The 13,473-nt window shown below is 39.4% G+C and overlaps 1 protein-coding gene across 1 annotated transcript; it reads left to right on the forward strand.

Annotated features, from left to right (window-relative positions):
• Positions 1–3,000: 3,000 nt before the first annotated feature.
• On the forward strand, positions 3,001–13,047 carry vps51 (VPS51 subunit of GARP complex). The gene is made up of 12 exons (XM_042500026.1): positions 3,001–3,065; positions 3,270–3,468; positions 5,138–5,267; positions 5,354–5,500; positions 6,294–6,513; positions 7,430–8,345; positions 8,460–8,675; positions 9,315–9,398; positions 10,012–10,146; positions 10,250–10,371; positions 11,514–11,601; positions 12,546–13,047. The coding sequence occupies exons 2-12, from the start codon at positions 3,289–3,291 to the stop codon at positions 12,804–12,806; spliced, it is 2,499 nt and encodes an 832-aa protein (XP_042355960.1). The 5' UTR covers positions 3,001–3,065; positions 3,270–3,288; the 3' UTR covers positions 12,807–13,047.
• Positions 13,048–13,473: the final 426 nt, after the last annotated feature.

Raw genomic sequence — 13,473 nt, forward strand, 5'->3', positions numbered from 1 at the left:
CTCGAACAAACCTCACTTTACTTTACTACAGGTAGAAACGTTTAGTGGTTCATCATTAAGAGTCCGTATAGGAGCACGTTGTCTGTGTTTCTTGCAAATATGTGCTTTTAAGAGTTGGACAGTAATTAGTATTTGGCGATATTTGCATCTGGTTAGCATGAATTCAGTCTAAACATGGAAATGAACAAGATACAATTTTACAGCATGCAGAGTACGCAAAGTACACATTCACAGTATGAAGTCTTCATTTGGGAAGATGCATTTTTTGCAGCAATGAAAGAATCACATTAGAGTCAAAACCCCCAAAACATACAGTGATAAAAGAAGAAAAAAATCATCCACTTAGACCCTATTTTCCCATGTTTTTGTTACAAAGTGACTAATGCATACAACATTTAAAAAAAAAAAACACTGGTCCAGTTTGGAGCGAAAAACTCTGAGATAAATCTGATGTACAAAAGCAAGGTGCAGTACCTGCACATTTTGCAAAATTCAGTTTTTTGCATCACTCGAAAGTGCAGCGTCTGCTCTTTAATCTGTTAGTATTTTGTTGGTCTACTGCTTCATTTACAGGAGATACTGAGGTTTTTTTTTTGAGGTTTTTGCAGTATCTGCAAAAATGCACCGTGGAACCAAGGCAGAGTGCAGTAACTGCAGCAACATTTTTTGTCTACACAACTATTTTAAAAACTAAGATATTCCTCCCAAAATTCTTACTCACTGCAACTTATCACTTTATGGTCATTAAGTTATACTGCAGTAAATAAGGCAATCAAGACTTGGAGAAAGTGCTGAAAATTTTTAATAATTCTGTAACATAATTTTCAGTAGACAAAACAATTTTCTAAATTTACCAGTTTCTAGCAATTTTTGTAGCATTTCTTACCAGGTTGCTTGTTGCCTTTTTTTCCCCATGTTTTTTTTTTAAAGAAAGTGTCTCAATTTGCTCGGAGGTTTAAATACTTGTGAAAGGCATCTAAAAACAACACAAGAAAACTGATGTCGCTGCAGGTTTCAAGGGGTTAAAAAAGGCAAAATTTGCCTGAAATCATTAATTAGCCTTAAATCAGTAAATGTGACTTAATGCTTACACTAGCAAACAAACACTAAAAGCTGTTTTTCTCATTTTAGCATTTTTGCAGATACTGCCTTTTGGCTTTTTAGGGTAGTAATGTTCACCGTACAGGACTATGTGTGTATGACACAGACCAATTGACGAGGAACTTTTGACTATGCTGTTATTCTCAGTCTGCACGCCAAAGCAAGCCTGTCAAAACGTGCTGCAACACAGTGTGCTACCTAAACGCTGCAGAGAGACTTGCACCACATGGCGGAGTCCTCCAGGTGTCCCTCTGAAACAAGCAGTTTCTGTCTTTGCTGCAACAAACCTCACTAAAACCTGTTTATAATACTGCCTTCCACTTGGACAAATATCCTGATTTGACACGTGGTGGCGACATTTATCCTTCCTGAGCATGCAAACTGCAGAATGTTTTCACTTTTTCTACGCTTTCACTCCATATACGTCAGCTACCGTCTGTAACCTGCAGCAGTCCGATATATTGTTGCTAACCTACACTATGCATGTCACATTGTAGAATAGGCATTCCACATCAGACGACACACCATGCGATTACTGCACTATTAATACTAAAACACTGTTTATAAATCCCTTTTGTATCGTTTGTTAGCTTTTATGAGAGAATGTTTTTATTTCGTTTTCATACACTCATGGGTGTTTGTACGCAAATGAAGAAATAGGTCATTATCTTCTCGAGCAAACACTTTGCAGAAAGCATCAAGTGCCTTTTTGTTTGTACTGAGTTGGTGCTTTGAAACCGGGAAAATTGACAGTTTTTGTTATTGCTATGGTTTAAAAGAAAAAAATGTTTTGTAATATATTTCCCACATTTTCAACTAGACCATGCATTTCATCTTTCCTATCGGATGTGAGTGTGTTGATATACTGGATAAGAACACTGGGCTGCTGTTGAACAGTGTGTTGTGGTTCTTCTTGATGGAGTGCTCAGTCTGCCTTCATTACAATATGTCTGATATGCTTTTTCTTTTTTAATAAACAGAAACAAAGTGGGCCCATTACTCTGAAAATGTCTGGTAAATGCTTGTTTAGTTGTGTCTATTCATTGTTTCTCTGTTGGCCTGCTGAATATGATTATATGTTCTGTTATATATTATACTTAACTTGTATTATATTAATTCTTGCAAATTGGCCTTATTTCTTTCAAAAACAAAAGAGAAAGGCAATGAGAAATTTTGCAAGAAATGACCTAAAATGTCATGTTGTTGCCTTGATATTAATATTTAATATTCATATTCGTATACAGATATTTAATCATATCAAACATTAGTCTAATTGGTGTCCTCTGTTAATAGACTTTCTGACTCTAATAATAGTTTACTCTGTCACTTCACCTTGAAATTTTAGTTTTCATATGCTATTTTTTTTCCATTTTTTTTATTCTAGTCTAATTTACCTTTAGATTTCTTCTATTTTTCTTTTACTTTATTATATATATATATATACACACATATATATATATATATATATTTAACTTAACTGCAATATTGTTGTCTTTTTAATGCTGTGAGACCCATAGACTGCAGTTGAGCCTTATCTTGCCTGCTGAAAAGTATGACAGGCGTAGTAGTGCACTTCCGGGCTAGAAGTACATTCCTCACGTAAGTAAGATAACTGTCTTGACTTTACTTACTCTTTGATGAGATAACACCGTAAATCCGGAAATAGTGGCGTTTTTAAAGCTAGCTGCTCGTGTATGCATTTTAAAATGAATTGCTTTTGAAAAGACCACTTATTAACACCAGACAGCTAAGCCACACGAATAATAGTCATTTGGAGCAAAATTTTAGCGTTGTTAGGCAGTGGTTTCATCCGTCATCTTTATTTATCGTTTTCCCATTTGAACATTTTTCGGCTGTTTACTCTCTTGGATTCACGTACTCTTTGACGACGTAACACCGGATAGGCTACGAATCCGGAAGTGGTTGCATTTGGTTTTTCAAGCTAGCTGTATCAGTAGAAATCGGTGAGAAACATGCCATTTTCCGAGTAATTACGTCTGAAAATCAACTTGTTTGGAGCAGACAGCTAAACTATACGAATATTAATCACTTTAGAAATCACTTTAGAGTACAACATTGACGTTTTCGGGCAGTGGTCGACAGTTTTGTCCTGCTAGCTGGACGCTCGTCGTGTTTGTTTATCGTCGTTTCGTTTGCTCGTTTCTCAGCCGGCCGGTGTCTCGCAGGATGGACGGGGAGGCGGACGGCTTGGTGGCGGTGTCCGGGGACAGGAGGCGCAGGGTGCACGGCATGTTGAAGCTCTACTATGGGATGAACGAGGAAGGAAAGGCCGCGGAGCAGGCGGAGTCCCTGGATCCCTGCGACATCAACGGGCCGCATTTTGACCCCGAGCTTTTCCTCAACAAGGTGAGACACCGCTGCTCTCCCAAAAAAGGCCTCTGCACTGTTTGTTATTAACACAGAGTCGCTATCAGTGTTACCTGAAGCTGTCAATGCTCAGGACTAGCCACTTTTCTCAATGCTGTTGTCAAATAAGATAAATTAAAATAGACAGTATGTTTAACAAAGTATCATTTACTGCACATCAATTATGAAATTTGGTAGAGAAATATCACGATAATCTTAAAATAAAAGGAAATTTGAGGATGTTGGATGATGCACCTGTAGCTAATCTCACTATGTTTTCTTATCTCACCATCCCTTTAGTATGACACATCAACCCTCAGGGACTGTTTGGTGCATTTTACGCGCTTTTCATTCTTATTTTTTTGGGCTGTGTTCATGCATATGGCATACATTTTGGTAGGATTTTGTATTTTTGTTTAATTTTGGAATTTCCAGCTCAGCTCCCACAATAAGTCTAAAATACATGTCTTTATTTAGACAAAAAACATACATAAAAAAATTAATCTCATTAACATTAAACAGGACAAATGCCTCACACTAAAAAAACACTTACCACACATGATAAAAAACATTACAACAGACAATACAAACAGATAAAAAAACATCAACATACCAACACATTCATAAAACCTGGTTCATGGTGAAATTAATGTTGACGTCTGGTTACTCAATATCCATTTTCTGACACCATGGGAGAAAGTCTGATGGTCTGAGCCTGTTTTTAGCTCAGTTGAAAGCATATTCCAATGTTTGATTGTAAATGAGAAGGCAGACTTTGCAAAGGCAGTTCAGTATTGTGCCACTGAGACCCATTCAAACTGTAATTTATGGTCCCAGAGCCACCAAAGCATAAAAACATGCTTTGTATTATGTCTGTGTGTCAGTTTGGGTTTTTGTCTTGGACTTTGTCATTTTTACTATTTTCAGCCTGATTAAGCCTTTTTTAAATTATTTTATTTTTCACCATAGTTGGCATATGGACAAAGTACATGCTACACAGGTGCACTGTCACAATCAATGCGAACCATGACATATTCACTTCACATGTAGTATCAGGAAAATAATTCTGTTTTTGTGTTTTTTTCATCTAAAAATATAGTTGCATCATGACAGAAACCTGACATTAAAAGGTTTTTTTCTTCATCATCAAAAATGACAAAAAAGACAAAAAATGCTCCCCAAGAGACACAAACAACTACAAATTGAGGTAAAAACAACTGCAAAGACACCAAATGACGACAGAAAGACACAAAATTATCTCAAAGAGACACAGTAAGACCCCCAAAGACACAAATTTACCTCAAACAACCACAAAGAGACACAAAAATGACTACAAAGGAACACAAAATTGTAGAGAAAACGACCAAAAAAGACACAAAATCACCTCAAAGAGACACAAAATAGCCACAAAGAGATGCAACATTACCACACACAAAATTACCTCAGAGACAACTACAAATATTTACGAAACAGCAAAAAGTAAGAGGTAAACCTCAAAGTCTGTGTGTCGCTCCTCTGTAGGAGAGGTGGCGGGGCCTTGTGCATATCTGCGCCCGGGGACTGTTGTCTCACGATGTGTCCATGTCTTCAAAATGTCTCATTTGACCATGTGTTTTACATGTGCTGGTTAAGTGAGTGTGTTGATTGTGTGTTTGGTCTCCAAATGCAGCTCAGACGGGAGTGCTCTCTGGCGGAGCTGATGGACCAGGAGACCTGCATGGTCAAACAGATCCGCTCTCTGGACAGCGACATGCAGACGCTGGTGTATGAAAACTACAACAAGTTCATATCTGCTACAGGTGAGGGGACGTCTCGCTCACCGTGAAGTTGAAACTGCATGCGTGAATCGTGATTTAAACTGTCTTTGCATGTTTTATTTTTCCAGACACCATCAGAAAGATGAAGAATGATTTCAAAAAGATGGAGGATGAAATGGATTGTCTGTCTGCCAACATGGCGGCCATCACAGAGTTCAGCGCTCGGATCAGCGGGACTCTTCAAGACCAGCACACGCAGATTACAAAACTCTCAGGTGAGACTGGTTTGTTTTCAGAGTTCATACGGTAATTTGTCCTGGAATAGTTTTGGAAAACTAAATATACCCTGAAAGCTTTTAAGGACCATCGTAAATGTGAAAATCCAGCGATAATTTATGTTTTCACAGTTTCTCTCTGTGAAGAATGGTTTCATTTTGGGGATTTTTGAAGAAAACATGGCTACCAAACCCACAGGCATGTTTAAAAAAAAAAAAGAAAAAAAGCCAAAATATTTTCTTCAAAATTCACCATGAATTAAAAACAAAAATCATGTTTGTGTCAAAAATTGGCAGAAATTAGGAAATAGAAAAGAAAAATAACTTTTTTTTTAATTTGAAAATTGCCCCAAGAAATTTTTTTGAAGAAAAAAAGTAACAATTTTTAAAGAAAGCATGCCCTCCAAAACCTGCTGAATCTGTCAATGCAAACATTTAAGCATTTTTTTTTCTTTTGCATTTTTTAAAAAAATATTTCAAAATAAAGACAAAATACAGCCATTAAAAGTTGTATTCCCCTTCCTTAAGCCAAAATAAAAAAACACGAATCATGTCTCAGTGCTTAGTTATAATCCTGTTCTAAATTTATTCTTATTTTAAAATAACATATATATTTAAAAAGCTATCATATAGTAGATAAAGAAGCGATAAGGAGTATCGATGATCATTTCAGAGAATGTTTTGCCTTAATTTGTCTCAGAGTCCTGGAAAAGTCCTGGAAATGTTGAGTCAGTTATTTGGGGACTTCTTGATGGTTATTTTCATGTTTTTGTCTCGCCGTGTTCGACCTCAGGGGTTCACACTCTGCTGAGGAAGCTGCAGTTTCTGTTCGAGCTGCCTGCTCGATTGAATAAGTGTCTGGAGCTGCAGGCTTACGCTCAGGCGGTGAGATCCCACCGCCGCGCCCGCTGCGTGCTGCAGCAGTACAGCCACCTGCCCTCCTTCAAGGGGATTCAGGACGACTGTCACGCCATCATGGATAAACTGGCGCAGGAGCTTCGGCAGAAGTTCAGGTAGGAAGCTCTCAACCTACATTCGGATTAGAGACACCGCTGTGAGGAAATAAACTCTTTTACTGATTTCATGAGCCACAAGTGCAGCGCCGCTCAAACGTGCCGGTTTTTAACGGGCCGGTTATTTGGCCTGCGGTGTTGCTGCTTGCAGCTTTTTCCAAGAACCAACAAGCACCTTCACTCTCAGCCCTGCACTTACACGGTGCCGCAGAAAATGTTGACACAAACTCATAACGATTTATGATTATAATGATATGTCAACTGAATTCACGGACCGTTTGTCTGTCTTTCAATTTTCAGAAGTCGAAGAAAAAACATTTTCTAAGAGTGGAGTGAATATTTGGGGACACTGTAGAAGAGTGAATTTACTGAATATTTTCTTCCAGACAAAATTCACTGAAATTATTAAAAAGCCTTTTTTTCTCCCCAAACTGAATATTGTTAATTGCTTACTATATTGCAGATATTTTGTTTTTATTGAATAGGGGTCGGCAGATTATCGGCATGGCAGATTATTGGGGCAGATATTTGGCATTTTGCAGATTATCTGTATCTGCGTTTTATTTTAATGATCGCCAATAAAATGAATCAGTTAAAAAGTGCAAAGAAAGTGTCAACATGGGAAGAACTTTAACTTTATTCAGACCTTTTATTTATTCATTTTTTATTTTAAATTTCACTTGACTTTATAAAAAACTTGCTTTTAAATACTTGTAAATATTGACGTAAACATTTTCATTTTTATTGTTAAATGCATAACGGTTCCAAATATCTGTTGACCCTTGTTATCGAATGTTGGGTCTGCCCGTATTAAATGTTTTTGCTGCTTGAATTTCAAAGTCTTAAAGATATGTTTGATCTGTGTCTGACTTCAACATGTTCTGTCATTCTGCTCTGTTTTGTTGTCGTCCTGCAGGGATGGCGGGTCAAGTGCTAAAGATTTATCCGAGTGTGTGGAGCTGCTGCTACAGTTGGACGAGCCGGCGGAGGAGCTCTGTGATAAATTCCTCAGCCACGCTCGGTCTCGGCTCGAGTCGGACCTCCAGGGTCTGGAAGCAGAGATAAGACCGTACCCCTCCGCCTCCGCCGTGAAAGATGCCTCTGCACGCAGGCCGTCATCTGCCGCGGCCGCCGAATCTCTGACTGATAACTCCCCTAAAACGAGCGCTCTGCCTTCTCCCACCTCGAACACAGACATCCTGGAGTTCATCGACCGAGGCTGCAATGAATTTGTCAGCAGCTTATGTTTAGTAATCACGTCTTATCAAGAACTATTCATCACCCACGCTCAGACAGGCGAGCTAGCCTCGAAAAATATTCCTCAGATGGCGAATGGTAAGTTGCACGCCTTTGTGGATGACCTCGCCGCCCGGTATTTCTCGCTGGTGGAGCGGAGGATACAAGAGGAGAAAGGGGTCGGCGATAACTCCCTCCTGGTCCGCGCGCTCGACCGCTTCTACCGCAGACTCCAGGCCGTGGCCAAACTGCTGCCGGGCTCCACCGTGCCGAACCAGGGCACCGAAATCGTGATCCGGGCCGCGACAGAGCGAGTCAAGCAGTACCTCTCCGCCTTACAGAGCTTCTACATGGACAGTTTGACCGATGTGAGGCAGGCCTTGGCGACTCCTCGGCTCTCTGTGGCCGGCGCCTCAGTGGCCGGAGGCGGCGCTCTTCACGGGGGTCCGGCCTCTGGCAGAGACGCTCCGAACAGCCTGCCAGAGCTGCTCTCCTCGCTGTCAGCCTCCATTCTCAATCAGATAAAGTCAGTGTTGGCATCAGTGCATCTCTTCACAGCTAAAGACATTACGTTCTCCAACAAGCCCTACTTCAAGGTGAATCGTTTTTCTGTCTGTTTGCCAGTTTAACAGCATGCCCTCAGGAAATCGCTTTTACGCTCTACCCCATAGTGAGAGTGACAGCTGTTTGTGTGTGTCGTCTCCTCGCAGGGCGAATTCTGCAGCCAGGGTGTGCGTGAGAGCCTGGTGGTGAGCTTCATAAAGTTTGTGTGCCAGTCTTCTCGACAGTTTTGTGAGAGCGCAGGAGACAAGGGAGGCTCGACTCCTCCGGCGCTTCTGTTGCTGCTGTCTCGCCTCTGCCTGGACTACGAAACCTCCACTATCTCCTACATACTGACTCTCACAGACGAGCAGTTCCTCGCGCAGGTAAACGGTCCCCTTAGAAATGCAGAAGCATGCACGAACGACCACATTGACTGTAAAAAACCCTGTTCCTGCAGATCCTTAAAACGTTTTTAACAGCATTATTTAAATTAATGTAGAAATAAGGCCTTAACTGGCATTTAAAAAATGTCTGAAATCAATCTTTCAACAGTCTTAAAAATGCTGTTTATGATGAAATGATTGTATGACTTGTTTTTAAAAGTTATATTTTAGAATCTCATCATCATCTTTTAAAAATAATTTATCGCATTAATGTCCCCCAGATCAAGATAACTGAACCAACAAAACTCATATACATCAGTTTTTGGCGATTGAATGAGGAGCATTTTTGTTTTGGAAACTGCTAAGAAACCCCTTTGTTGTCAGTATACCTGTGAAGGTCAGACAGCCTCTGAATGCTCCTCCCCAAAAAGCTAGTGAGACATGCTACCAGTGGATTTCTTAGGTCTTCTAGTTTATTATGACACCAGTATCGTCAGTCTAGTTTTACGTTCAGGCCCCAAAAGCCTCCAAAAGACAGTAATGTTGTCCGGGAATGCAGAGTTGAAGAGGTTAAACTCGACAGTTAATCTGTTTCACTGCCATTTAAATAACAATTTTCTTCTTTTCGTGCTTTCCCAGCACCACAGTCCCGTCACACCCGTCACAACTTTATGTGCAGAAGCCAGAGAGGCCGCACAGAAACTGCTCAACCATTACGTAAAGGTAAGTTTTCACCTGAACCAGTGATAAATGAAGCACCTGAAAGCCTTACTCGAGTAAAAGTACACATATCTTACCTGAAAATGACTTTGGTAGACGTTAAAATCCTAGTCTAGTCTAAAGTATCTGATTTTTACTGGACGTAAGTATGAAAGTAATTTTTATTGTATTTATGTGAAGTAAACGTAGAAGTAAATGCTGTTAATATAAAAGCAAGCAATGTACACCTTAAAAATGGAGCTTTACATCACACTTGGATGGAAAAAAAAGGCATTTTTCACTTCTTGAAGTATTTAAAGAACAAAAGCCAGTTTTCCCTTCCCTCCCAATCCTTTATTCGTCTTTATTTTGTCTCTTCCTCCCTTTCTCCCCTAATTTGAAGGAGGAAATGAAGCTGCTTAGCAGAACTGTAGTGGAGTGAAAAGGAAAGTTGACAGAAATGTAAAAACTCAAGTACACATACAGATACAGATACTCCAATACTTAGATATTCGAGCCTGCAACATCCACTGAGGTGCTTTTCGTACTGATAGAAAACAAACATCGGTACAAAAAATGATCATACAAAGAAATCTCTTTGCTCACAAATATGTGTATTTTATTTGTTTTTCTGCAGGTTCAGGGCCTGATCATCTCCCAAATGTTAAGAAAGAGCGTTGAAACACGAGACTGGGTTAACACCATCGAGCCGCGAAACGTCCGCGCGGTGATGAAAAGAGTGGTGGAGGACACCACCTCCATCGACGTGCAGGTCACAGTTCACACCGTCATCGTCCGTGTTTTGACTTTAAGTCCTCTCACTACTCTTCCATGTCCACGCGTGAGTCCTGTAAACCGTCTGTGCTCCACCGCAGGTCGGCCTCCTGTATGAAGAAGGAGTGAGGAAAGCGCACAGCAGCGACTCCAGCAAAAGAACTTTCTCCGTGTACAGCAGCTCGAGGCAGCAGGCGCGCTACGCTGCCAGCTACACTCCGAGGTAAACAAGCTGTAAATAGAACGAGGACGTGATGAGACAAAGAGCAGTCCTCCAGCGGTTTACATGTGTTTGGTTTAATTCTGGTATATTTACACTCTGTCAGATAGAGAGTGAAGTCTTCAGTTTTTAATTTAGTGAGTTTTCTTCAAAGCTCTAAAGTGAAGCCAAAATCTAAAGTGAAATCCATCACTCTTGTTTAGCAACGAAGGATACAGAATAATCTGTAGACTGTCTCTCGAGCAGTCCTTTGTTCGGTCTACAAAACATTAAAAAAACAGCGAGAAAAGCCCGTTTATTTATCCTGCAGCCCAAAATGACTTCTGCAAATGTCTTGTTTTGTCCAACCAACATTTCTCAGGCCAAACTTGTTAAATTTATTATTATATATATATATATTATTATGTCAGACCAAGAAAAGCCATTAAAGCAAATTCCATTTATTTCAAAAGACTAAGAAAAAGGCAACGAGCAACTTATAAGAAATGGCACGTAAAAATAGCAAAAAAGCGAAAAGCAAAACCAAGACAAAAAAAACATGAAAATAAATTCAAAAAAGCTATAAAAAATTATACTTTTTTCTTGATTCCTGTAACTTTTTTAAAAAAAATTATAAGAGAATATAGTTACAGTTTTCTGGACATTTTTTTCTCGTCTTTTTTTTTTTTTAAATTAATCCTCTTTAGTTATTTTTTTGTCATTTCCTTGTCACCCTTTACATTTTTTTTTGCAATTTCAGTACCTTTTTGCCTGTGCTTTTGAAAGAAATCAAACACTTTTTCTCAGGTTTTTTGGGGTTTAAATGCTCATGAAATGTATCTGAACGCAGCAGAAGAAAACTGATGTCGATCCAGGTGTCAGAGGTTTAATGGATCATCGAAATAGTTGCAGATTATAATCGATTAATTGACAAATTGTTGCAGCCCTCCTCTTGACACTGTCACCACTTTGACATACCCTCCGTTAATTCCTGCGCGTGTCTTAGTTTGACACTGTGAGACAGACAGACGCAGCTACTCTGTATTACCTCCTTCACTTCCACTGCAGGGGGGCAATCTTTACTGAGGTGCCTTTAATCATAGAAACAAGGTCACTGTCCTAATTGTGGATTTTGGTTGAGTGATTTGTCTGTTGTCTGCCTGCAGCGCTCCCATGGATACTAATCTGCTGAGCAACATCCACAAGCTGTTCTCTGAGAGGATCGACATCTTCAGCTCAGTGGAGTTCAACAAGGTCAGTGCAGGTCTGCGTTACGCTGAAGTCGGGATGGGAATCGAAAACTGGTTCCAGATTATCCGATCCATCAGTATCGTACGCGTCCGAACTGAGCAAATTTCTTTTATCAGTGCTAGTTTGTTTTTCAGTGTTTATGGCGACATGCACATTAATATTCCCCTATTATTCTGGATATTTTTGATTTGATGTGGGTCATATAACCAGCGTATTCTGTTTAAGTATTCAGAATTAGACCTTACGCTACATGTAATGTAGATTCTTTTGTTTTGGATTATCACAGGCTGGGATACGTCAGTGATTAGCAGCAACATTGTTTGTGACTGCACCAAGTGGAAATATTATGTATTTCCTCCATATGGCAAATATCGTTAAAATAATGACGTCATCAGGCTGAAAATAGTAAAAATGACAAATTCCAAGCCAAAAGCTCAGAATGACACCCAGAAATAACACAATGTTTTTATGCTCTGATAGCTTTGGGATCCAAAATTGCATTTTTATTTTTTGCACTTAACAGTATGAATATAACAATTTTATTTCCACTGTGCATTTTAGACTTTTTGAAGGAGCTTAGCTGTAAATTCCAAAATCAAACAAATATACACAATCTTGCCAAAATTGATGCCATATGCCAAAATGATCCAAAAATGAAGAATGAAAAGTGCGTAAAATGCACCAAACAGTCCCAAAGGATTAATATTTACTGTTGGCTGTTTTCTATAATGGAGCTGATAATGGAAATATTTCATATGATTTTGCTCCAGTAAGCAGGTAGCCTACAGACGCCCCACCTTTATTCCCTCACAGAAAATCAAAACAGGAAGCAGCATCGCTGATGGCATTAGTATAAAAAAAATCTTATCAGTTCCCATCCCTGCTCTGTAGTGTCATCTTCAGTGAAAAAACATCACACACACTCACACACCCCTCCGCTGTCTCAGGTCTCCGTGATGACGGGAATTATCAAAATCAGTTTGAAGACGTTCCTGGAGTGCGTCCGCCTGCGCACCTTCGGCCGTTACGGGCTGCAGCAGATCCAGGTTGACTGCCACTACCTGCAGATGTACCTGTGGCGGTTCGTCTCCGATGAGAACCTCGTACACTTCCTGCTGGACGAGATAGTGGGGAGCTCCGCCCACCGCTGCCTGGACCCCGCGCCGATGGAGCAGAGCGTCATCGAGGTCATCTGTGAACGCGGTTAAAGCTCAAAGTGGAGCACAGCACGAACACCACATCACAAATACTGAATTACAACACATGCTGGAATCGTGCATCCAAATTTAACCCTTTGATACCGAGATCGACATCAGTTTTGTTGCATTCAGACGCCTGTCACAAGCATTTAAACCGATGGAACCTGGGAGAATTAGTATTATTTCTTTTGAAATCATAGGAGAAAGGCAATGAGTAACATGACAAGAAATGTCCAGAAAGATGCACAAAAAAAGTTTTAAAAAAACAGCTATGGGGAGATTGTTAGATAATATCCAAAAAAAGGAAAAAAATGCCCCAAAAACTATATTTATAATTCTTTTTAATTATATATTCAGTATAATTTAACAAAAAATATATTTTTAAATATTATTTCATTTTTCACATTTTCTTACGATCGCTTTTTGTTTTTTGGGTTTTTTTTTCTTTAACTTTTTTTAAAAATTTTCCTGTAATTTTCTTTTTTGTGATTTCTTGCTAATTTTTGGGCCATTTCTTGCTAAGTTGCTCATTACCTTTCCATGTTTTTTAAAGAAATCAAGCCTATTTGCTCAGTTTCAAAGGGTTAAAAACTTACATAATTACTGTTAAATGTTTAATTTATTGATTCAGATAATACAGTCAAATTGTCATTGGGAAAACTGCTGTAAGCATATC

The sequence above is a fragment of the Plectropomus leopardus genome, chromosome 13 (assembly GCF_008729295.1).
Source record: "Plectropomus leopardus isolate mb chromosome 13, YSFRI_Pleo_2.0, whole genome shotgun sequence".
NCBI classification, from domain to species: Eukaryota; Metazoa; Chordata; class Actinopteri; order Perciformes; family Serranidae; genus Plectropomus; species Plectropomus leopardus.

Excerpts from the sequence above, each read along its gene's own strand:
- vps51 (XM_042500026.1), top strand. The coding sequence starts at position 3,289 with ATGGACGGGGAGGCGGACGGCTTGGTGGCGGTGTCCGGGGACAGGAGG. Across the intron at positions 8,676-9,314 it reads ACGAGCAGTTCCTCGCGCAG|CACCACAGTCCCGTCACACC; the intron begins GTAAACGGTCCC and ends GTGCTTTCCCAG. Across the intron at positions 9,399-10,011 it reads TGCTCAACCATTACGTAAAG|GTTCAGGGCCTGATCATCTC; the intron begins GTAAGTTTTCAC and ends GTTTTTCTGCAG.